Consider the following 24,804-nt stretch of genomic DNA (forward strand, 5'->3'; position numbering starts at 1 on the left):
GTGGTTATTTAAATAAGCTATTGAATATACGAGACTACGGCTTCTAAAACTAAATTACGTAAAGGACACATGATAAAAATGGTTTTGCAACTAAAATTAGCGAAGGCTTAATTGAGGGTAGATGTTATAAATAAGCATGCATATTTTAAACCTCATTTTCTTTAAATAATATGTATTCCAGGTCCGGACTGCAAAATTTTTAATTTTTTTTGTAACTCTAGAAAACATCGCCCCGTATGTATTTTTTTAGTATTCCCATACGATTATCGAAAAGAACATAAAAAAGTAATCTCAGCGACATGTTTCTTTTTCTTGTTACACTTTGATGATTACTTAAATATACGAGTAAGAAACACATGACATGAGTAAGTAAAAGATACATGATAAAAATAGTAGTTTATTTCTTTTAGTAAATAGGATTTCTAAAAAATAGAAATTAAAAAAGCAAATAGGAACAAAGACTATTTAATAAAACACGGAAAACAAATAACAATAAAACACAAAGAAAATAATAGGTGTCTTTACTTTACAAATTTTCAAAGTGACCTCCCTTAACTTCGATACATTTTCTTAAAGCTGTTTTACATTGACAATTTATTGATCAATTAATTGATGAAGTCGCTTCATCAAGAAATTGGACAAGTGTAATACACCAAATCTGCTGTCAAATAACTTCATCAATTTATTCATCAAGTTCTTGACGAATTAGAGCATGTTCTAATTTTCGTCAATTTCTTCGTGAAGTTCGGAAGTACCAACCCAACAGATTTCCAGCCTCAGATCAGTAATGAGGTTATGTTATTGGAATATGTAAATAATTGTGTGGCGTCGTGCTAGTTTTGCATTGTTTTTACTGATTTGTTATTTACAAAAACTAATACATATTTATATAATATGTGTCAGAATGGTACCGCTGTTGTATCACTACAATTATGAGTGGAAAGACGACATTTTCGAAATTTATTTGCTTCTTTGATTCATTGGTAGAACTGATTCATACGTCAAAAAACTTGACAAAGTCTGTAGCAGTGTAAAACCACACTGTCTAACAATAAATTCGTGAATCAATTGATGAAGAACTTCGTCAATTTATTGATGAATAAATTATCAATGTAAAACAGCTATTACTCGTTTACCCAAATTTCCAATTGTTCGACGTATCGATGGCAATCGAAATCGACGGATTATAATTTATTTTTTGTCATGTGTTTTTATCATGCGTATTTAAATAAACATCAGTGTAACAAGAAAAAGAGACATGTCGCTGAGATTACTTTTTTATGTTCTTGTCGATAATCGTATGGGGAATACCAAAAAAAATACATACGGGGCGATGTTTTCTAGAGTTAATAATTAAAAATTTTGCAGTCCGGACATGGAATACATATTATTTAAAGAAAATGAGGTTTAAAATATGCATGCTTATTTATAACATCTACCCTGAATTAAACCTTCGTTAATTTTAGTTGCAAAACCATTTTTATCATGTGTCCTTTACGTAATTTAGTTTTAGAAGCCGTAGTCTCGTATATTCAATAGCTTATTTAAATAACCACGAAAGTGTAACAAAAAAATAAACACGTCTTTAAGATCACTTTTTTATGCTCTTTCCGAATATCGTATCGGAATTTCAAAAAAGGACATACAGTGTTATTTTCTAGACTTGCACAAAAATTTAACAATTTTTGCAGTCCAGACCTGGATTTTTTTTGTTTTTATACATGCATACATGAAGTATCGTGAGTGCATTAACCCTACCATATACGAACCCATTATTCCATTCCCTACCAAAATTACGACATAAAGCAGTTTTGACCAAAAATCATAAATCACCCTGTATCTCAATAAAGAATTGCCAAGGAGCTATTTCTATAGGCGATCCTAGTTATCCTAGATGTCCTCTATCTCCCATTAAGCTATGTCCCTCTCGTGATGCCTGTATATATGAATATTTGAAAACAGAAAATAGTGAACAATGTGATAAAGAAATTAGGAAATGGATTAGCGAATTAACTAATTGTAAGACATCAAAAAGGACAATTTATCGCGTAATTAAATAATGAGACGTTATTAATCACGGTACAAAGGGGAAACGGAAAAATACAAAATTATAGAATATTAACGATTTTACCAGAGATGTAATACGGCGCACAATTTATAATATGTGTAAAGAAAATAAAGTCCCTACTTTAAACTTGATCCGAGATAATTATCCTGATTATAGTTATAAATCTTTATACTCCGCGGTCGAAATTATAGAGAGTGACTCATCGCTAGCTTTTGGACTAGTAAGGGGGATGAAGCGTGCCGGGAACGAAAATCCATTAGCGTGTCTGCGTAAAAGGCAAGATATAGAAAATATGGAAAAAAGATAATAAAACATAACACCTAATATTTTTTTAAGGTTTGCTATAACAGGCACTTTGACCGATTTTAATTATTACAGCGTTTTAAAACGTCCTGGTTGTGTTTTTTTAATTTATAAATTTATTATAGGCACGGCATTAGACCCCTCGCCTACACTTATGCTATGTCATTTCTCAGAACGGGTAAATCAAGTCCGTTTACACCCTCTAAAAAAGCATTTCCCTATTCCCTACCAAGTGCAACTGACAGAGACAGAATATAGATCGACGTTCAGTGTAACTCAGTCTATAGACGATTATAGATTCTATCGATGTGCGTAGCGAGCGGCACAAACATAAATAATATTGAATCGTTATAAAAATCATTTTATATTTTATACGCGTTATGGTATAGTGTTTTTATATTATGTCTCGAGTCACTCTCTATAATTTCGACCGCGGGGTATAGATACTTTACGATATGTTTTAGTACAATGCGGTTTTAAACATAAAAAACTTGAACGATCGTATGGTAATTATGGAATCACGACGTATAGGTGCACTTCGGGAATATTATTTACAAAAAAATAGAGAATATCGTCAACTAAATAGGAATACAGCTTGGAATATAGTATATCTAGACGAGACGAGGCAAAATTTTTCTGGACGCCTATGGATTCCGTAGAGTTTATGAGTTAAATGTTTTTATACGGTTCCATCTGATATAGTAACAACTATACCTATTGTCTTTTATTTTTGACGTCAGACGAAAAAAATTCAAAAACAATGTGATTTTCAATTTTGCCACAGAATTATTAATATGCAATATTTTTTTTATGAAATTTAGTATAGGCCCATTTTAAGGTTCGCTTAATCCAGTGGTGTACTCAGATTTTTTCTAAAAAAACGCTAATATGGTTTCTTCCATTTTTACCGTCCAAAAATGATCTGGTAGGCCTTAGTTTTTGTATAAAGAGGATGACACTTGGTCCTAAAGTACACTTTTCTCCCCTCTACAATTCAAAATAAAGTTGGTCCAAATCGCCCTGTAAATAAAAGTTTTATGAGGGTGTCTCGGTTTCAAATGGGTCACACTGTATATATAAAATAAAACAACTACTATAAACAATTAAAAAATTTAAACAAATCTTTTTAAATCATACTATACTGTAAAGAATGAAATGCAAAAAAATATTTGAAGAATATAATTATTGCATTTGTTTACAGAAATTATTTAAACGAAAAAAATTTTTAGCTAATGTTTTTTAATTCACCTTCTAACATAAAGACATTGTTAGTTGCATGAATTTGATTATAAAAAATTAAGCTTTTCTTCATATTATTCAGTTTTTGACTGTTGTTGACTATCTCATAAACTGTGGAAGTTACAAATATCCTTCAAGACGATTTTTTTAAGCAATAAATAACCTATGCAATAAATATTTGACTCAACCGATTACTCGAATTGTTTAAACAATATAGGATTTTTTTATTAAAATGCTAGCTAATGTATTTTAATGTAACTTTCTAACATACTCATAAAAACAAAGCCTATTTTCCCTAAAAAATTATTTGACCAAATATTAATTTTTTTGTCAACTAAATGAGTTATAACTATTTAAGATATCGCAATAAGATGATCTCGTAAGTATAGTTGTCAAAAGGATTATACGAAGCAAAATAGTTTTAACACATTTGTTTAAAACAATTATCCGACTTTGAATGCTAACGTGAACTCTAAAATTTTTAGTTAATCAACAATGATCCTATTTTTTTTTATTCAAGTGTCTAAATAATATGATAATTTTTTGAAATTTTTTATATTAATATTTAATATCATAATTTTTTTTATGTCAATGTCGGTTTCGCGGCGCCTTACTGGATTGCTTGCGACGCTAAAAGACCTACTTTCAACATTAAGTTACAATTATAAATAATGACGATAGAGATCGAGACTTGGGATTGATAAGACTTAAATATTCATTCATTTTTTTACAAACACTAATATTTCATTTCTTAAAAATAAATGACAATTCCTGATGACAGATAAGTCTATTGCTTAGTTGTTTTTTCATGGCAATCATTAGTACGGATACTTAATGGACGCAAAGCGCAGGTTTAAAATTAATATGTAAGTGTAATTTTTTAAAGAAATTATATCTTGTTTGAAACAAACGGACCGTTGAATGAGCAAGGATACCTATAATTGCTTCAGAATAGCGCAAATGAAATTTTAGAGGAAGTGCCGTTGAATATGTAGTCCACTGCACTGTAGCGCAACAAAAAAAATGAGCTCAAAGAGGGAAGAGGGGAATTCATCACATTACTATACTCCGCGGAAATTATAGAGAGTGACTCATACATAATATAAAAACACTATTACCATAACGCGTATAAAATATAAAATGATTTTTATAACGGTTCGATATTATTTCTTTGTGCCGCTCGCTACGCACATCGATAGAATCTATAATCGTCTATAGACTGAGTTACATTGAACGTTGATCTATATTCTATCTCTGTCTTTTGCATTTGGTAGGGAATAGGGAAATGCTTTTTTAGTGGGTGAAAACGGACTTGATTCACCCGTCCTGAGAAACGTCATAGTATAAGCGTAGACGATGGTTCTAATTCTGTGGCTATAATAAATTTATAAATTAAAAAACACAACTGAGACGTTTTAAAATGCTGTAATAATTAAAATGAATCAAAGTGCCGGTTATAGCAAATCGTAAAAAAATATTAGATGTTATGTTTTATTATCCTTTTTTCAATATTTTCTATATCTTATTGCCTTTTACGCAGACACGCCAATGGATTTTCGTTCCCGGCACGCTTCATCCCCCTTACTAGTCCAAAAGCTAGCGATGAGTCACTCTCTATAATTTCGACCGCGGAATATAATGCAATAAATAATACAAACAAGATTATATTTAGAATTTACCAGTCATTTCGCCGATGTAGACATATTATTTAATATTGTTTTGTATCTAAGTTAATGCGTGACATAATAATATTAATTTAAATTTATTTCCTATCCTTAAGAAACTAAATTTTTTATCAGAAGAACGGTCTCCCATTCAACTGAGATTTTCAACAAGTATACTATTTTATGTAGAATTGTCCACGGAATTTAAAAATGAATCCCAAATGATTAGGCCACTCTCGTAGAAGTTGGGGTAAAAAAATCCCACTTTACTACCCATTCCTACGCCACTGACCGACCGACAAAAACTTGTAAATTATACACTTGTGTAAATGGTAACAACACACCAAATGTGAATGAATTTGTTATAAGCATACCAAAGATTTCGTAAATATGATTTTAACAACCGACCAATACGGCCCTGTACAGTGAAAATGGTGAGACTTAGACCCTTGCTTTATAAGGCAATTCTGAATTATTTATTGAGTTCTATTTGTGGTTAAAGTTTCATTCACTCGAACTGATACACCCTGTATACATACATATATGAAATATGAATATACAAATATTTCCAAAAATCAGAAGTGTAGTAACATACCGCTAAAATTTTTAAAGGTGTAAAAGAGATACGAAATAAATAGCAGACACAGTTACTTATTAACTGCAAATTGTGAAAAAAATCGACATGCCTACCTTTGCGTAACTTCAGTGTGGGTGATGCTGTGTTCCTGTCTTTGTTCCACTCTCCTATTGACCAAGCTGCCATTATAAAAGCAAATTTTTTTAGCCAAAGCATTAACATACATTAATGGCATGCAGAAAAAATAACACTGACCTTATTGGCAGAATTTCAATGATGCAAGTGACAATTTAAACTGGAATACTCAAAATGAGGGTTTGCCTTATTATGATGATTGTGAAAAAATTATGGGATGTAAATCTACATGTCATGCAATTATGTGATAATGGTGTCATTTACCTCACAGGAAATCTGCCACAAAAAAATGAAGAGTAAGACGAATCTGATTGGATTTCAACATATTTTAGAAATTATGTATATACTGAAGATAGGAAAAATAGTAATACTTTCTCAAGCTTAATGGCCCATTTACACAAGGCCAGTTGTGAAAACATTCCACTAAGCCAATCCAACATTGGCATTGTTAAATAGAGACAGTCTTGTAAATGGAATGTCTCCAGCCATTGTCCCAAGCCACTCCACTAATTAGAACGGTTTCTAATTTTAGGAGCCAATAGCGTCCCCCACCACGCAAGAAGTGGATTGGCTTGTGTAATAGCATTTGTCAGAACGTACGTTCCTAGCCAAGCCTAGCCTAGCCACCTAGCCACCTAGTCAGTAAGCCAGTCGCCTATATTTTTGCCAGACACACGTGTCTTGGATTTGTTTTTTTTTTTTGTGTAGTTTGCAATCAGTTTTCAACATGGTTTTGTCTAAATGGAGTGCCGAGATGCACAATTTGTATTCTTCAGGATCTTCTGTTTCTAATTCTCTTAAAATAAGACTTGATTGGCCCATTGTGGATCTCCATGGTCTGACCCATCATCTTCATTCGACAGTTGATTCTTCCTCTATTATTTCGAGTATTTCCTGTTGTGTTAAAATTAATACTTTTTTCAATTTAGCTTTCAAAGTTTTTCGCCTATCCATTCTACACAACCGTATATACTAGACCATAGATTAAACAAAGATACTAGCGGATGGCGAACTGGCCTACGTGTAAATTTCAATTGAATTTTTATTGGATTGTTTTCAACTTTGTCATTGGATTGGCTTAATGGAATGTCTTCACAACTGGCCTCGTGTAAATGGGCCATAATATTCAGTGGATATTCAGTTGTTAGAATAAGAAATTTGGCAGCCCATTTGTTCTTGAGTTAAAGTGCTAGATTTATTTTTGAAGTATTTTCAGATACTTCTGTATTTTCACTGTTAACTAATTTCAAATTCAAACTACTTTATTTTTAACACTAATTTTACTATTTTTTTTTCTTAAATTTAATATCATAATATCATAGGCATGTAACAAGTTCACTTGATAAGAATTTAGGAAAATGAAATAAAAGTAGCATACCTTTAGGATTCAGTTTGTAATCATTTTCAGTCAATCAGTTTTTAGAAAGTGGAGATTTCATTAATTTTTTTCCATTTCTGACGATTTTTCCAATTTTACAAAAATATTAAAATTCTGAATTGAAAATTATTGGAAACAGGTTATTAAATATAACACTTTTAAAGATCCAAAATTATATTAAATGTTAAAACCGCACTCTGAACGCACGCCTTCTTTGTTGGAGTCAAAATTTTTGCAATTATTGTTTGAATTACACCTAAACACTGCACAACGCATTTTAATAACTATCACTGTTACGTATCAGTAAATAAAACAACTATTTAACAAAGAAACAACGCAGTTAAACGCTAGTAAATATATTGTGGTTAAACGGATTCTGACAGAACACAGATTCTGACAGCTACTGTTCATATAAATGGCGCGAAAAGCGAAACGCACGTTAAAAAGAGATGGAGCCTGTCACCATGATACGTCATCAAACATGGCCGCCACATGCGCAATGTCATACCTATTTATAGTTATACCATGCCCTGTATATACAGGGTGATTCACAACTTATCAAAAAAAATTGGGAATAGATGCGGCATGAGAAATGGAGTCAATATTGTACAAAAAATTTTTGTAAAATCCTTATAATTTCTGAGAAAAAAATTATAGAAGTTATAGCACATTAAACCACTACACAGCTGGACAACTGTAATCTCTAGCATCATTCGCCACGTGGCCTCATCGACTCCGAATACGGAATTCGGATTTTGCAATCGTCGTTGCGTATTTACCTGTTATCTGTGGTTTTTAAAATACGTTTTTAGTAGTTGGTGTCAAAAATGGGTAGTTAGTGTCAAAAATGGTTTGCGTGTACTCGTGATGGATATCGTTTTAATTTATGGTGAAGCGTTTGTGTTATGGTGAAACAAGACATCATTTGTGTTAGTTCGTAGAAAGTGAGTAAGACGGACCCAAATGTGTTTACACGTGAGTGGATAAAATTTTGAACAATTGCTGTTGCGGCATCGGGTATGTCAAATGATTTTATTATTTAAAAACACAAATTAATTTTATTAATAATTAATAAAGGCAAAAGCATTTGAATTTGCCGATATAAAATAGGTGGGATAAAATTCTATTTACATATTTCTTTCCTTGCGAAAGTTTTTGTCCGTTTATATCACGCCGCCATAACGATCGCATTGTGCGAGGTCAGGTTTTACAGTGGACTAGTTTCCAGTGCCGTGCAGAAGTGTATTTTTAAATCAATTTTGAACTGACCTTTTTGATTTTTTCTTTACAAAATTGTATTTGTAAGGGTCCCCTGTACATCCAGAATTTTTTTTTGGATAAGTTCTGAATCACCCTGTATATATATACAGGGTGTCCCGAAATTCATGCAACAAAATTTGGTCATAGATTCTTAAGACAAATTTAGGAGACCCGTATTTTTTCTTTTTGCCAACTGGCCCCCTTTTTCAGAGTTACAGCCCCCTGAAGTCTTTTTTATATCTCAAAACCATGTTGTACGAGAATCACTAAATTTGGTACACAGGGGTTTTATGACACGTGGAATCTCAGTGCTTTTTGGCGAGAAACTCCCTTAAGACATCTTTTCGTGGGCCCCCTTGTCTTTGGAGCCAGAAAAATTTGGTTGCAAATTTGATTTTTTTTAATTATAAGTTAACTAGAAAGCCATTGAATTTAGAAACTTTTTTGTCTCTTGACATTTTCTTCGTAAAACGCAATGTTTTTGAGGAAAATGCCGAATCATGATATGCATTCGATCACATTTTGACATTTTTCTCGAAAACATTGCGTTTAACGAAAAAAGTATGAAAACAAAAAGTTTCTACATTTAATGGCTTTCTAATGGACTAATAATTTTTTAAGAAATTTAAATATGCGACCAAATTTTTTTAGCTCCAAAGACAATGGGGCCCACGAAAAATTGTTTTAAGGGGGTTCCCCACCAAAAAACGTAGGACCATCGGATTCCACATGTCATAAAACCCCTGTGTATCAAATTTAGTGATTCTCGTACAACAGATATAAACAAAGATTATTCTTAGGGGCGGGCTTCAGGGGGCTGTAACTCCCAAAAAAAGGGAGCTACTCGGCAAAAATAAAAATTGTTGCATTAATTTCGGGACACCCATATATATATTTGGTGTCTCATTTCAATCAATCACCCCGAATAACTTTGCAGGATCACCTCCAATTGAAAAACTTCCAGAACAAAAGTTATAAGGTTTTAAGGGGGCCGTACGATAATAACCTTCTAGGCGGAGAGCCAGAAGCAAAAAAGTTGCCTAGTTTTTTTATAGTTGATTACAGTAGTTGTGTACACAAACATACTCGTCAGTCAAGCAAAACCGAGAACAGGTGCCTCAGGTACACTATCAAAGTTGTCGTACCTACCGAGGTAATAAAATGGATTTACTAAGGCTGAAAATCGTTATACAAATTCTATATTGCATATAAATAAAAGTTATGTACAAAAAATAAATAATGTGCAATTCATTTTCTATACTTCAAAACTTTTGTGAGGGTATTAATTGTTATATTAACAACAAACAAAATGGTCTGTCAACAATTTTGTGGAACAACGCCCGTCAGTCAGCGAAAAAAGAAATAAGTTTCGCGTAGGCCATCAGCGTTGCAAACGGAGCGGCGCGGCGGCTCGCTCTTTTCCTTATTATTATTCAACAAACTATTTATAAATGTTATTTTAAAATGTAATTTATAATATTATTTGCATAACTTATCTAAACGTAAAATTCTTTCCGAATCCGGGAGAGAATAATATATAATAATAATTAATAATAGAGGTTCCTATTTAAACAATTCGATTTGACCTTCAAATGGCCTTGAAAGTTAAGGTCAAGGTCAAATTGAAAGTCACCATCCGATATCCCCCCTCCAAACCTAACAACTTTCATAAGGGTTATTTTCGGATTGGTGGCTTCCCTGATGAGATATTCAGGTGCGTAATTTAAAATGGGACACCCTATATATATTAAGGTAGATGGATTATGGAAGTTAATTGGACCAAATATACATGAAAATAATGTACTTAAATATCTATTATGATCCAAAATCGTATATCTTTTTACCGTGCCGTCCCAAGAAATGTTTCATTTTAGGAGATTTTGCTCCTCGGTCCTCGGTATCCCAAAACTGTTCATTTTTGACTTTGCGCCCATTGACACTTTTAATCAGGAGGATATCAAGTACAAAATATCAAAACAGACAAATCCACCGGGTCCTGAAATCTATAAGGTTTGTGCGGGGTCGTTTAAAGTCATTTTCTAATGGTTATGACAAATATATTCACTGTAAAATAGTCTCTATTCGAAGCAGTTAGTTTCACTAATTGAGGCGGGCTACGAAGGATTTATCGAGCGATTGCTACTCAGATTTAAGTGAACTCCAAAAATTCTGGTAAAAGTTTGCTGTGGTTGACATAAAATGGGTATGGCGAATATACAGGGTGATTCAGTCATAATGTCATTAATTTTAATCACGTATTCGGAAGGCTTAATAAAGACAGAAAATCGGAAAAAAAATTTTTTACTCGACTTTTAAAAATGAAGGAAATCAACCCATAACTCCCGCTAAGAAGGCGAAAAGGGGGTTAAATAATGATTTGAAAATATTTTTTTTCAGCTTAAATATGCATTTAATTTTTTTTAATCACGCCATCGTATTATACTCATTTTTCTCTATCTGCTCTTAAAATTAATGACATTATGACTGAATCACCCTGTATAAACATGTGGTGATTTTACGAGGCTAATTATGGAATACCCTGTATATAATAAATACTGAACCATACAACACTGCTTCATTACAATACAATATTTCTTTTAATTTAAAATTTTCAAATATATGTTATGAAATATTAAATATTGCTTAAGTTCACATTTCTTTTAAATTTGTCCCTGAGACTGAAGATTTTAACATTTATTCAAGTTATGGATCTACATTTGTAAAAATTTAAAATTATTTGCGCATTTTGCAGAAATTTTTCATATAACTGAAAACTGTTTCTATCAGAAAGACTGACAGTACCATGGTTGAGTGACATGTATTTCACCAAATAAGAAAATAAAAGTAAAACATTTGTAGGGTCATTTTGAAATTTAAGAAATTTTGGTGAACATTAACTGATTTTTACAAAGCATGACATACAAAGCTTAAAAAACTTCATAGTTTTTTTGGCTTGAGAATAATGGAAAAAGATGTATGATTAAAAATGTAGTGTACCACTTCAGCACATTTCTTATTATTTCACTATTATTAAATAAAAGGTAAAAATATTTGATGTTTCAAACGTTAGGATGTTTTTTTTTTACTTAAAATCACCGTATATATGATCCGTATATTTAAGTACAATATATACAATTGAAGAATACAAGTATTCTATGTTCTTGTTATCTATATGCAATGTCTATTAAAAATGAGGAAAAAAATTAAAAACACTACTACTATATATGAAACATGGTTACTTACACACAAGAATCCATAAGTTGACTAGAAGACATGTTTGAGGCTGTTATTTTTTATTTATCCTGTGACATACATGCAAACATATATTAATCATAAGGAAAAAAAATATTCAAATGAAGTTATTTGTCTACTATTGGTAATGTTGTACCAAAACATATTTGTCTCAAATTTTAAATTATAAAATATCATTGAATATTAATATCCCTTGCTGCCAGTAAAGCACAAAGGTATGGACATAGTTTCAATCAAAATTTGACAAAATGTTATCTATCGATTTTTATTAAAGCAGAAAATGTCACAAATGAAAAAAATGATATTTAAATAGATTCTACTGAACTGTAATGATTTTGTTTTAAAATAAACACAAAAACTTATTTTTTCTTATCCATTACAAGCACATTTTTTTAAATAATGAAATAAAATTAGGCAGTTATTTAAAATTAAATATTTTAAGAAAATGGTTTTTCTGTATATGTCGTTAAGTATTGAAAACATACAACTTGCACATGTTAACTTAAAAGCAACAAATCCCACAAATCCAATAAAATATTTTTTCTTAAATTAAAAAAATTGATTGATTACTCTTTATATACTGGTACCTCACTAAAACTGTAATTTGGTAAATATTTAACAAAAAATAATAATATATAAAAAAATATTAATCAATTCCTTTCAATAAAGTATCATCCTTGTATTTGCTACTGTGTTTTATATACTCAAGATGTTAACTAATACATTATTCTGAATTCTGGTTGGATAATTAAGTGAGGTTAACCGAGATCTCATTTAATAGATCAAGAAGGTGGTCTGTCTAGATAGCGCTGTGCATAAATTGGTGATGCCAATAACGGATTTCTGTCGCACTCACCGAGGACAGAAACCATATCAACCATTTCTTCCTGCGTCAGCAACGTTTTGAAAATATGATAAACTTTTACTCTCTACTTAGCAAAATGACTACAACGTCAACGTTAATCAAAACTAGTTACATTTAATTTGCTTTGTATATCAAACAGTGGAATAAATATTATTTGCAAGACCTTCTTGACGCTGTTACATAGCTACTTTTTTGGACTTTAGAAAAGAACCTGATTTTTCTGTAAAACTTTTAGAGATAAGTATGGACAAACTTATATCAGTCAAAAGGGCGTTCAATTTTGCATTCACCCATGACAATTAATATTTGAAAAAGAAAAGTTTTTCAACTCGTAAGATTATTAAAAATAGGTGTATCAGTATTTCCGAGTCTGAATAAAGTACACGTTTTGCTCACAGATTACAAGATCGAGTAATTTATGCCAAAACGAAAAAAAATGCAATTTTCTAACTCTTACGGTATAAATGCTATCTACCTACCCTCATTTAGAAAGCTGATATCATGATTTTTTTCAAAATCAACTGAATATCTCGAAAATAGTGAGTCTTAAACACCCTGTAGATTTAATAAACTCTACCTAATATTAACCAAGGAATTCAAAATTGCAATAATATACAGGGTGTTCCAATTAAAATAACAAAATTATGTACATGATTCCAGACAAATATTAAAACCATTTTTTAAATAAATTTTACAGTTGCAAAGTTATAGAAGAATCCCTCTTAGGTGGAACACCCTGTATAATCTTAGCATTACCAATGTGCAAGTTTCATAAAAATGATTCAAACAAGAAATTAGTTTGATTCATCAAAGCCTTGTATTCTCTAATGCAAAATAAAAAAAAATCAGTTCAAAAGAAATTTTTTTTCATTTAAAACTGAAAGCTTTATACTACTTTCTATTAAATTAATTAAAGGGATTGTTTATATTTCTGCTACAGGTTGCTTAGTGTTTTGGTACTACCATATATTAATGGTACCTATCCAGGTATGATGTGTACCAAATTTAATTTGTATGTTTCCATTACTTTGAAAAATATAAAAAATAGTATTTTTTTAAACTTTATCATATTACGAAGAAGCATTTTATAAAAAAAATTCATATGAAAAACTTGCACTACTTATTTTTAAAAGTACTATCACATTCTCCTGGACCTACTTCTGGATTAGACTAGGGCGAGTCCAAATTAGAAGTCGGCCAATTATTGTTAACTAGGAATGTTGCAAATATCGGTTAAGTATGCGAACTAATTAAGTGATTAAACTATGAATATACAATGTTTACTCACAATTTAACCTCCAGGTTAGTTGATCGCTAAAGAGGAAAGTTGCCTACAAACTTTGACCGTGAGTTGTTTAATGGCATTCCTGAGGTGGGAACACGTCACTGGTTTATTAATTTTGATAATCATTTCAATAATTCCTGCATGAGTAGATAATTACAGTTACATTTTTACCGTTTGGTATAAATAAAAAAAAATTAACTACAAAAAACCAGTTCATTCTGCAGCCTGTGATTAAATTAAAATACTGAGTGACGATTTCGGTGACATAGTATGAGCAAGAAACTGTTCTAAGTGGCTACTATATATAAAGAGTAATGCGTTTAGTACACATAAAAATTTAATTTGATATTCATAAAGTGTAAGCATAAGCACAATTAACAGTGTAATAATTACTTAAGTCAATTAAATCTATAGATTTTCCCTTGTACATGTAATATGGTACATAAGACATAACGGAGCAGATATGTATAATAAAATACTCATATATTTTCGCTCTCTAAGCCTAAGCTATAATACACACGCATTAAAATGCTAGACCTTCTTTTGTAAATTTTTGTAGCAGCCTTCTATCTATTTTGTTTCTATCTATGTTGAAAATTTGATGTTTCAGCAGTTCGGTACATCTTGACGAAAAAATATCTAAAAAGTCTGTGCACCACAAAAGAATATTATACATCTACATGGTGTTTCAGTTCGAGTGAATCAAACTTTAGCCAAAAATAAAATTCAATAAATAATTCAGAATTGCCTTATAAAGCACGGGTCTAAGTCTCACCGTTTTCACTATACAAGGTCGCATTGGTCGGTTTTTAAAATCACATTATTTATTAAATCTTTGGTATGCTTATAACAAATTGATTTAAATTTGGTGTAGTGTTAGTGGTTAGTGGTGTAGTGTTAACACATGTGCATAATTTACTGTAAAATTTACAAATTTTTGTATGTCAGTGGCGTAGGAATGGGTAGGTAGTAAGCGGGATTTTTTTACCCCAACTTCTATGCCAATGACCTAATAAAATCATTTGGGATTTATTTTTAGATTTCGTGGACAATTCTACATAAAAATGGTATACTTGTTGAAAATCGGTATAGTGTATCGTTTTACCGAAAATCTCAGTTGAATGGGAGGCTGTTCTGATCAGAAATTTTGTTTCTTAAGGATAAAAAGTAAATTTTTCACGTATTAACTTAGAATTCAAAACAATATTAAATAATATGTCTCTACATCGGCGAAACCACTGGTAAATTGCTTTTTATTTATTGCATTCGTAATGTTTTGAATTCGGAGGGTGAATTCTCCTCTGAACTCATTTTTTTGTTGCGCTACAGTGCTGTGAACAGCATATTCAATGGCACCTCCATAGACATAATATTGTTTTGAATTCTAAGTTAATATGTGACATTATAATAATAATTTAAAATTTATTTCCTATCCTTAAGAAACTAAATTTCTGAGATCAGAAGAACGGTCTCCCATTCAACTGAGATTTTCGGTAAAACGATACACTATACCAATTTACAACAAGTATATCTTTTTTATGTAGAATTGTCCATGGAATCTAAAAATGAATCCCAAATGATTAGGTCATTGGCGTAAAAGTTACTACCCATTGACATACAAAAATTTGTAAATTTTACAGTAAATTATGCACATGTGTAAATGTTAACACTGCATCAAATTTGAATGAATTTGTTATAAAACCAACCCTGAACAGTGAAAACGGTGAGACTTAGGCCCTTGCTTTATAAGGCAATTCTGAATTATTTATTGAGTTCTATTTGTGGTTAAAGTTTAATTCATCCGAACTGAAACATCCAGTATATCGTAACATTTAAAAAAAAAAGTGCTCTGTTACAGAACATCCACCTATATTTCCCACATATTTTTTTCTGCTGAATTTGAATTCGAGGTCAGAATTGACCCATCACAATAGGATTTTTCATAAAAGCCGAAAAATCACTTGAAAACCGACCAAAATAATGATAAATTATAAATTTTGAAAATGTACTATATAATTTCCATGTACTTTTTCTTGCTGAATCCGAATTCGAGGTCAGAATTGGCCCATTATCTCAAACATTTTAGGTGGGTCACGTGACTGGAAATGTGACCTAACAAAACCCCTTCATAACTTTTTAACCGTTAAAAATATCGAAAAAATAACTGTGCCATCCCTCTAGCATTTCATTTTAAGATTCCAGCAAACCAAACCGCATCCTTCTAGGTCGAGAAATAAAAAAGTTACGGGCTGATCGCTAATTTCAAAAATTGTGGGTGGGTCACGTGACTGAAAACATGACCCTTCATATCCTTTTAACCATTGAAGATATCGAAAAACAACTCTGGCGTCCCTCTAGCATTGTTTTATTTTCATTCTCGGTCTGGTTGGTTTTTACGTAGCTTTTTGGCTCCGACAAAAAATCTTAGGGTGATGGTCCAATTCTGACCTCGGATTCGAATTCAGCAGGAAAAAATATGTGGGAATATATAAGTGGGTGTTCTGTAACAGGGCACTTTTTTTTGTGTGTGCCGGTGTAATTCATGGATTTTCTTCAAACTTTAACAGCATAATCTAAACATTTCAGTTGTTCATCTTATACACTGACTTATCGAGAGTATTTTTTTGACAATGGCGGAAAACTGTACTGTGTGTGATGGTAAAGTCTTTGGTCATCTTGTTATCTGTTGTGCTATCTGCAGTGGCATATCGTACCTAAATTGTGTCAAACCATCAATTTCTACAGAAACCTTAAAGGCCCCAGTGTTCTTGTACAAATGGTTCATCTTGTAATGATACAGATTCATACAGTGGGCCAAATATATCTGCCAAGTATATGTCTAAGTTAATGGATAGTAGTAGTAGTAGTAGTAAAGGGGCGGCTTCAGCCTGGCAATTAGGCCACAAGTGGGCCCTTTTTGCCTACCCCGCCGCCCCATTACCTAACCACTCTCTGCCTCTGACCCTCCTCGAACCTGCCCGACGCCCTAATGAACGCCAGGATTTTGGTCCATGGAAGGTCTCTCACCTCAACCCCTTGCAGCTCTTCAGCACCAAAGACTTTATGTCTTATTCTCCCAAAGGCTGCACACTGTCCCAGAAGGTGGACAGGGGTGTCCTCCCCTTCGCCACATTTCGGGCATAGAGGGTCCTCCTCAATTCCTATTAAGCTTAAATGCCTCCTAAGTCTGCAGTGGCCTGTCAGAACCCCCACCATTTGGTTTAGGGCTCTTCGACTGAGGCTCAGCAGCCATCTTTTCTTGGATTTGCTAGGTCCATGTATAAAACTATGGGTCTGCCTGCATCCTCTATTTCTCCTCCAATCCAGACCTAAAGTTTGATAGGCCCACTTATTGAGGGCCCCATTAATGCTGCCTCGTGTGATACCTAAGATTGGTTCAGGTCCCTGTCCAGGTCCCCTGGACCCAAGACGAGCTAATGGATCCGCCCTCTCGTAAGTTAAGGGATAACTACTTTAAATAATCTCACTCTTAAAAAGCAAAGCGCCTTACAAAAGATATAAATTTCATATTGCAGATTAACAGCATTAATAGAGAAGTTAACACTATTAATTGAGATGATTTATTTCATAGCCTTAAAACTAGCAAATCTGTTTCTTTATTTTACATTAAACTTCAAGTAATAAATACACCGCGATGTTCCTCAGAAAACTGTTAGTAATTGTCCCATTTGATACTCTATAAATACCAAAAACTTAATCAAAGACAAATATAAACTGCATCGACGGTGGAAGAAATATATAATTAATTTAGATTATATTGCATTTTCCAATATGAGAAAGACTGTTAGAAATGCTATGAAACATGATTATCGAGATTACATAACACGAACAGAAAACGATATTAAAATAAACACTAAATGCTTTTGGCCATTTGTTGTTGGCCAAATAGAAATAAATCTGTACCTACTTCTGTAACATACAACAATAACATTTTTAGCAACGACTAAGACATTGACAATAGAGAAATATTCAGAAAAAAATTTGTTCATCTGAGTTATTGATTCAATCAAAACTTGCAGTTTGAAAGTTATGATACAAGACTTAACCACTACAATATGTCAAAATTAAGTTCTAAAAGAATTATACCACACATTTGTTTCATTTGTTAATTAACTTCAGTTACATTTTAGGTAATTTATCTTTTAATGTTAAATAACGTCCATCCGGATCATCCACCTTATTTTACAATCAAATAAACATGTACACTTCAAATAACTTTCCTATTTGCTTATTACAAAAACAATACAATCTGTTCTTTAGTCGTATAGATCTACTTAATCTCTCAATACATTCTGTAAAATGGCAAATTTTTCTTGTATCTAGTAATTATAAATCTATAGGTATTTCTTGTTACAAAACATGGTAGGTAAAATTATATACAAGGTGACTCATTTTTATGTACCTGACAGCATAATTTTTTTAATTCGACTTTTATAAAAAAATATTTCAAATAAAAATTATCAGGTTTCAAGGGGGTCATTCCAAGGTCAGCTTTGACTTTTTAACTTGATTTAACGTTTGTATGAAAAAATTTTTTGAAAATGCTTCATTCTCTTGCCAGGATGGGCTATACTTTTACTGTTCCATTTTAATTCTCAGGCCAATATTTCAAGAAATAAGCAGGATGGTGGAAAATATTTCCAACAAAAGTTGTAAGGTTTCAGGGCGATCGTCACCTTAAAAATTAATCTTAAATTCAATTATCAAGGTAATTTAATTTTAGGTAAATATCAAGGTATTTTCAATTTTTATTTTTTAAATGGAAGCTCATATTACATTTTCGTATTCTGCGGGAAATAATGCATGTACGAAACGGAAATAAAAATATGGGTTTCCATTTAAAAAATCAAGGTTGACCTTGAAATGACCTTGATAATTGACAAAATTTTGTTGGAAACATTTTTCACCATTCTGCTTATTTCAAGATATTAGCTTGAGAATTAAAATGGAACATTAAAAGTACAATGCACTCTGGCGAGAGATCGAAGCATTTTCAAAAAAATTTTTCATACAAAAGTTGCGTATTTTTTCCCGCAGAATACGAATCTGCAATAAATAATATGAGTTTCCGATTAAAAAATCAAGGTTGACCTTGAAATGACCTTGATAATTGACTTCAAAGTCAAATTCAAGGTCACCATAATTTGAACCCCTCAAAACCTGATCACTTTTGTTCGAAATATTTTCATATGTCAAATTAAAAAATTATTTCATTTTTTCCCACTTTACGGTACTTTTATAAGTAGCCACACTACAAATTATACTATTATATCTACAGACCGAGAAATACAAACCAACATAGTTTTAGATAAATGTTTAAACTAATTAGTACTTAAATAACAACGTAAAAGTAAAAAACCCAAGAACAAAAATAATGACAAAACACGAAACTAACTTCAATACAGGACACAGGGAAACTCCAAAAATGCAGATCAAAACTGAAATTTAGTAGCAGACAACACTATTCGATTTATAATACCAATGACGCCACTCGTTCGATCGGGGTGGAAGTGGCCCGAAGAGGATCAGCAGTTTGTGTGCAACCTACCTCATTGAATGTTGTCAAAAGTTCCTATTCCTTTTAACATAAATTTTTCATAAGCATTTACAGTATGTTGCAGAAATAAATGCAACAAATCTATAGGGTGATCCTACTCAAAATTATATTACTTTTCCTGTTCAATATTAATTGAGTTCCATCAATTATTTTTTTAAGTTATATTTTGCTGCTATAATTTTTCTTTTAGTTAAATAATTATTTTCAGATTAGGTACACTTGCTATCAATAACAAACAGAACCTGCAGAAAAAAATTAAACAAAATTATAAAGCTAATTGCCTTTATTGACTAGAAAACTGATTATAACTTTTTAGTTTGCGATTTTGAAAAAAATTAAACAGTTTAATGTTTAAGATCAACAATATGATAGAAAAACACAATAAGGGTTAATATCAAAAGAACTACTTAGATGGGCAGGGAAATATGCTTAGTGAACTCGCAGAATAAAATCAAACTGAAAGATAACAAACCTGATAGTATATAACAGATCTCACAAAAAACAAATAAGAGAAACAGTAAATATTAAGAAATGGGAAATGAGGGAAAAAAGAAGAACTAAAAATCGGATATAATAAAATCACAGTAAATGGGATCGAGTGGAGATGGAGCAACAAGGAGAGAAGAATAATAGAACCTATGACATCAAAAATTAAGCTAGATTCAACATTAGTAATAGTGATAATAAAAACAAGGATAGTTGTAATTATAGTCATAATAATAATATTGTTAGTATTGCTAATAATAATGAGGAATACAATAGTAATGAAGGGAATGAGGATGAAATGGGTATTAATGAGAAAAATTGTGATGATGAAAACAATAATAATGGTAGAGCAATATCGAATGTAACTCCATTATTTGGAAAGTAATTGGAAATTACAGAACAAACAGAAAAAATGAATTTACAGTTAATATGAATAAGTGAAACAAAAAAAAACAGGAAATGGATACAATAGTATAAATGGGAAATACAGTATGTATTATTCAGAGGTGCCACAAACAAGGATAGAGAGGGAAATAGGGCATTGGACTAATAGTTTCAACATCTTGAAAAAAAACATAACAATGTAAGAACTAATATCTTTAAGAATTTTATGACATTCTTCAGAATATAATATGGGTAACTGCAATGCAAAAGTCGGAAACACTGCAAACAGGGAAATGGGATGTATGGAACAACAGAGTTATTGTACCAAAAAAAGAAAAAATAATAATAAATATAATGGATTAAAAATAATAGAATTTTACTAAACAAATTAATTACTAATAGGAAGTACATTCTGGAAACAAGATATAGAAAATAAATGTCAACTTTTTAGTGTACTAAAAAAAACTGCTTTGTTGTGATTAATGAAAAACTGATCTAATTCTACGTTCTTGGCATCAAAATAACTAACAAAGTGTTACTTCAATTGCAGTCTTAAAAAGTATGAACGATGAAGATGCATGTTATTTAGGTGTTTTGTGGGAAACCTGAATTTTGATAAAAATGTCACTTAGGCGGTATTGTTTGTTGTAAAGCAACAAAATGTGAAATGTCTGATAGACATAGTATATATGAAGAATTTAGAAGACATAGTCACAACAAGAAAAGAACCAGAACTCAACACAGGACGGTCAACATAGAATATTTGAGTAGAAGAACCTAATTTTATATTTTTTGATCATCTGGCTTCAATTTTTGAAGACTTAAATTTAAAAAAAAATTTCGGTGGTGGGATCTGACCATGTTATTTTACCATTTTTTGATCACATTTCTCTGGTAAAAATGATATGTCTGGAAAACACCGTTTTCATGTTTTTTTGACATCATAATTTCGATTATTGGGATCTTAAAGTACAAACAAATTTAAATTTAAGAACTAGCCATTTTTTGACCATTTTTCAAGCCCTAAACTTAACAACCTTAAATCTAATATAGCCAAAGGCGTCAAGATCTAAAACTAAATGCCTAATTTATCGGAACCCTAGTAATTTAAACCTACCTATTTAATTTCCTAGGCGCCAAAAAATTGTCAAAAAATGACCAGTTCTTACAACCTAAATTTGTTTATACTTTAAGATCTCAATAATCGAAATTATGATGTCAAAAAACATAAAAACAGCTTTTTCTAGGCAAATATAATTTCTCCAGAGACGTGGTCAAAGAATGCCAAAAATTGCTAAAATAAAATGGTCAGATCTCATCATCCAAATTTTATTAGTCGTCAGGATAACAAAAATCTAAGTCGGTATGTCAACAAATATAAAAATAGATTCTTATAGAGAATTATCCTTTTTTGGAAAAATATGATCACAAAGGCCAAAAAATGGTAAAAAATGGCCCCTTTTAATTGCCCTAATTTTTTTAGATTTCATAATCCAATAACTAAGTCAGTACATCAAAAAATATAAAATAAGCTACTTTTAGACAAAAAATTCTTTTTTCCAGAGATATGGTCTAAAAACCAAAAAAATAATCAAAAATGTCTGTTACCACTTTTAGACTTTAAGAATATGAAATTCGGATTCAGCATGTCCAAAATCATAAAGCTTACTACTAGATTAGGGTATTTTCCATGGATAGATGATTTTAAACTAGGTACTGAATTTTTTTTTTAATTTCTAATTATAGTCGTCATTATGTGACCACCATTTTGAATTTCGAAATTTTCCCAAAAATGGCCATCATATACAAACATTTTGAGACCTTCAACATATTTTTTCCTTGCATGTTAAAATGAGGAATATATGGATTTTTCTTTTTACTGTGTTGCCACATTTCTCAGAATGTACAAATTAAAAATATATTCAACTATACACGGTGTTCCACTTTTCCTGGACAGACACCAACTTTGGTTTTTTAAATGGAAACACACATTTTTTATATTTTTTCGGATTCTACATAAAAAATAAAGGGTACTTTGTGTAGAATAGTTCTATTCAAATATTCACAGTTATCTCGATTGAAAGGTTTTTCTAGTCGATATTGGTTGCTTACATTTTCTGATACTGACAGGTTATACTAATAGCTACTAAGCCCATTTTTTTATCAGATGTTTAGTAAGGATGACTCTTCCGAATCATGCTCCAAAAACTGGCCTGCGTTATACAGGGTGGCCAAAATATCATGTCAAAATTGCCAATTGATAAATTGAAAAATCTCGATTTTTTTTTAAATGCAACGCCCTGTATATTTTCATACCATGAGATACAGAATTAAACTCTCTACAACATTGCTATACCTGCTCCTATACCAAAATTCATTAGTTTTTCATGAAATCTCATTTCTATGAAAAAATGCGAAGTTTACAAATTGCTTATATGTAAAATAACGTAGTAGGCTCGATTCACATAAGGTTTAATAGAAAGAAAGGTTTAATAGAAGAAGAGAGGCCCATGGTAACTGTATATTGGCAAGTCGTATTTACCAAGCTAATAATCAAGATTTACAAAGATATCCTCGTACAGTGTTTTGTAAAACTGAAGGAGAGGTTTGAAAGAACGGCAAATGCAAATTATGAGAAATGCATGTGGTAATCAAGATAGTCAAATTGACATTTTGGAATGTGCAGTCCAAAATCCATCTACAAGTGTCAGAGAAATTAGTGATGAAATTAGTATTTCCAAAAGTGTGGTTAATAGAACGTTAAAGAAAAACAACTTCCACCCCTATCATTCTGAGCATCACCAATTCTTAACACAGCAAGATTTTCAGAAGCGAGTACAGTTTTGTGTGGGCAACTATAAAGCTACAAGATGAAATTTTTTTTTTCAAAGGTGTTATTCACTGACGAGTCATCCTTTGCCAATACTGGTCGAGAGAGTCAACATAATTATCACCATTAGTAAGATTAGAAGATCATCAACACTGCTTTAAAGTCAACGTTTGGGCGGGAATATGCAGAAAATATGTCATTGGACCACATTTTCTTGAAGGAAACTTAACTGGTAATAGGTATTTGCAATTTTTACAAAACAACTTGCTCCAATTGCAGGGACATATTCCTGTGGATGACTTAAACAGTCAGTGGTTCCAACATGATGTTGCCCCTGCACATTCCACACTGGCGGTAAGTTTTCTCATTATGTAAGTTATGTAAATTCATAGAAAAACTGTTTCAGGTTAGAGAATACTTAAATGATTTGTACCCAGATAAGTGGATAGGTAGCCAATTCCATGGCCTCCCCGATCCCCAGACCTGTCTTGTCTTGATTTTTTTTATGGGGCTATATAAAAGACAGGGTGTATGAAACTCCTCCGACAGATGTAGAAGATTTACAGGCAAAGATAAGAAATGCTTTTTTGATCCTAACTCCGGAAATGCTGCGAAATATGTCAAGCAATTTTCGTCATAGAATTGCTCAATGTCTATAGAAAAATGGCAGACATTTTCAACGGTTACCTGTTAATTACTAATTTAACTAGGTCTTTATTACTTTTGTTAGAAATGCACGATGTTAATTTACTGTTTTGGAAACTGCATGCGTGTGTTCTTGTTGTCTTCTCATAATTTGTATTTGTTGTACTTTCAAACCTCTCCTTCAGTTTTACAAAACACTTTGTAAGAGGATATCTTTGTAAATCTGGATTATAAGCTTGGTAAATACGACTTGCCAATAAACAGTTACCATGGGCCTCTCTTCTTCTATTAAACCTTTCTTTCTATTAAACCTTATGTGAATCGAGCCTACTACGTTATTTTACATATAAGCAATTTGTAAACTTCGCATTTTTTCATAGAAATGAGATTTCATGAAAAACTAATGAATTTTGGTATAGGAGCAGGTATAGCAAAGTTGTAGAGAATTTAATTCTGCATCTCATGGTATGAAAATATACAGGGCGTTGCATTTAAAAAAAAATCGAGATTTTTCAATTTATCAATTGGCAATTTTGACATGATATTTTGGCCACCCTGTATAACGCAGGCCAGTTTTTGGAGCATGATTCGGAAGAGTCATCCTTACTAAACATCTGATAAAAAAATGGGCTTAGTAGCTATTAGTATAACCTGTCAGTATCAGAAAATGTAAGCAACCAATATCGACTAGAAAAACCTTTCAAGCGAGATATCTCAAAAACTGTGAATATTTGAATAGAACTATTCTGCACAAAGTACCCTTTATTTTTGATGTAGAATCCGAAAAAATATAAAAAATGTGTGTTTCCATTTAAAAAACCAAAGTTGGTGTCTGTCCAGGAAAAATGGAACACC

The 24,804-nt window shown here is 31.7% G+C and overlaps 1 protein-coding gene across 5 annotated transcripts in view; it reads right to left on the bottom strand.

Moving 5' to 3' along the window:
• LOC108905221 (catenin delta-2) overlaps window positions 1-24,804 on the bottom strand; it is a gene marked incomplete at its 3' end in the record, with an annotated part of 112,089 nt that overhangs the window by 67,462 nt on the left and 19,823 nt on the right. For 2 of the 5 annotated variants that reach the window (XM_018708011.2, XM_018708012.2), the window contains 2 exon segments: window positions 5,965-6,030; window positions 11,868-11,926. In XM_018708011.2, coding sequence (XP_018563527.1) covers window positions 5,965-6,030; window positions 11,868-11,899 — 98 coding nt within the window. 5 annotated transcript variants of the gene reach the window in all.

This window comes from Anoplophora glabripennis, unplaced genomic scaffold (genome assembly GCF_000390285.2).
Source record: "Anoplophora glabripennis isolate ALB-LARVAE unplaced genomic scaffold, Agla_2.0 scaffold68, whole genome shotgun sequence".
NCBI classification, from domain to species: domain Eukaryota; kingdom Metazoa; phylum Arthropoda; class Insecta; order Coleoptera; family Cerambycidae; genus Anoplophora; species Anoplophora glabripennis.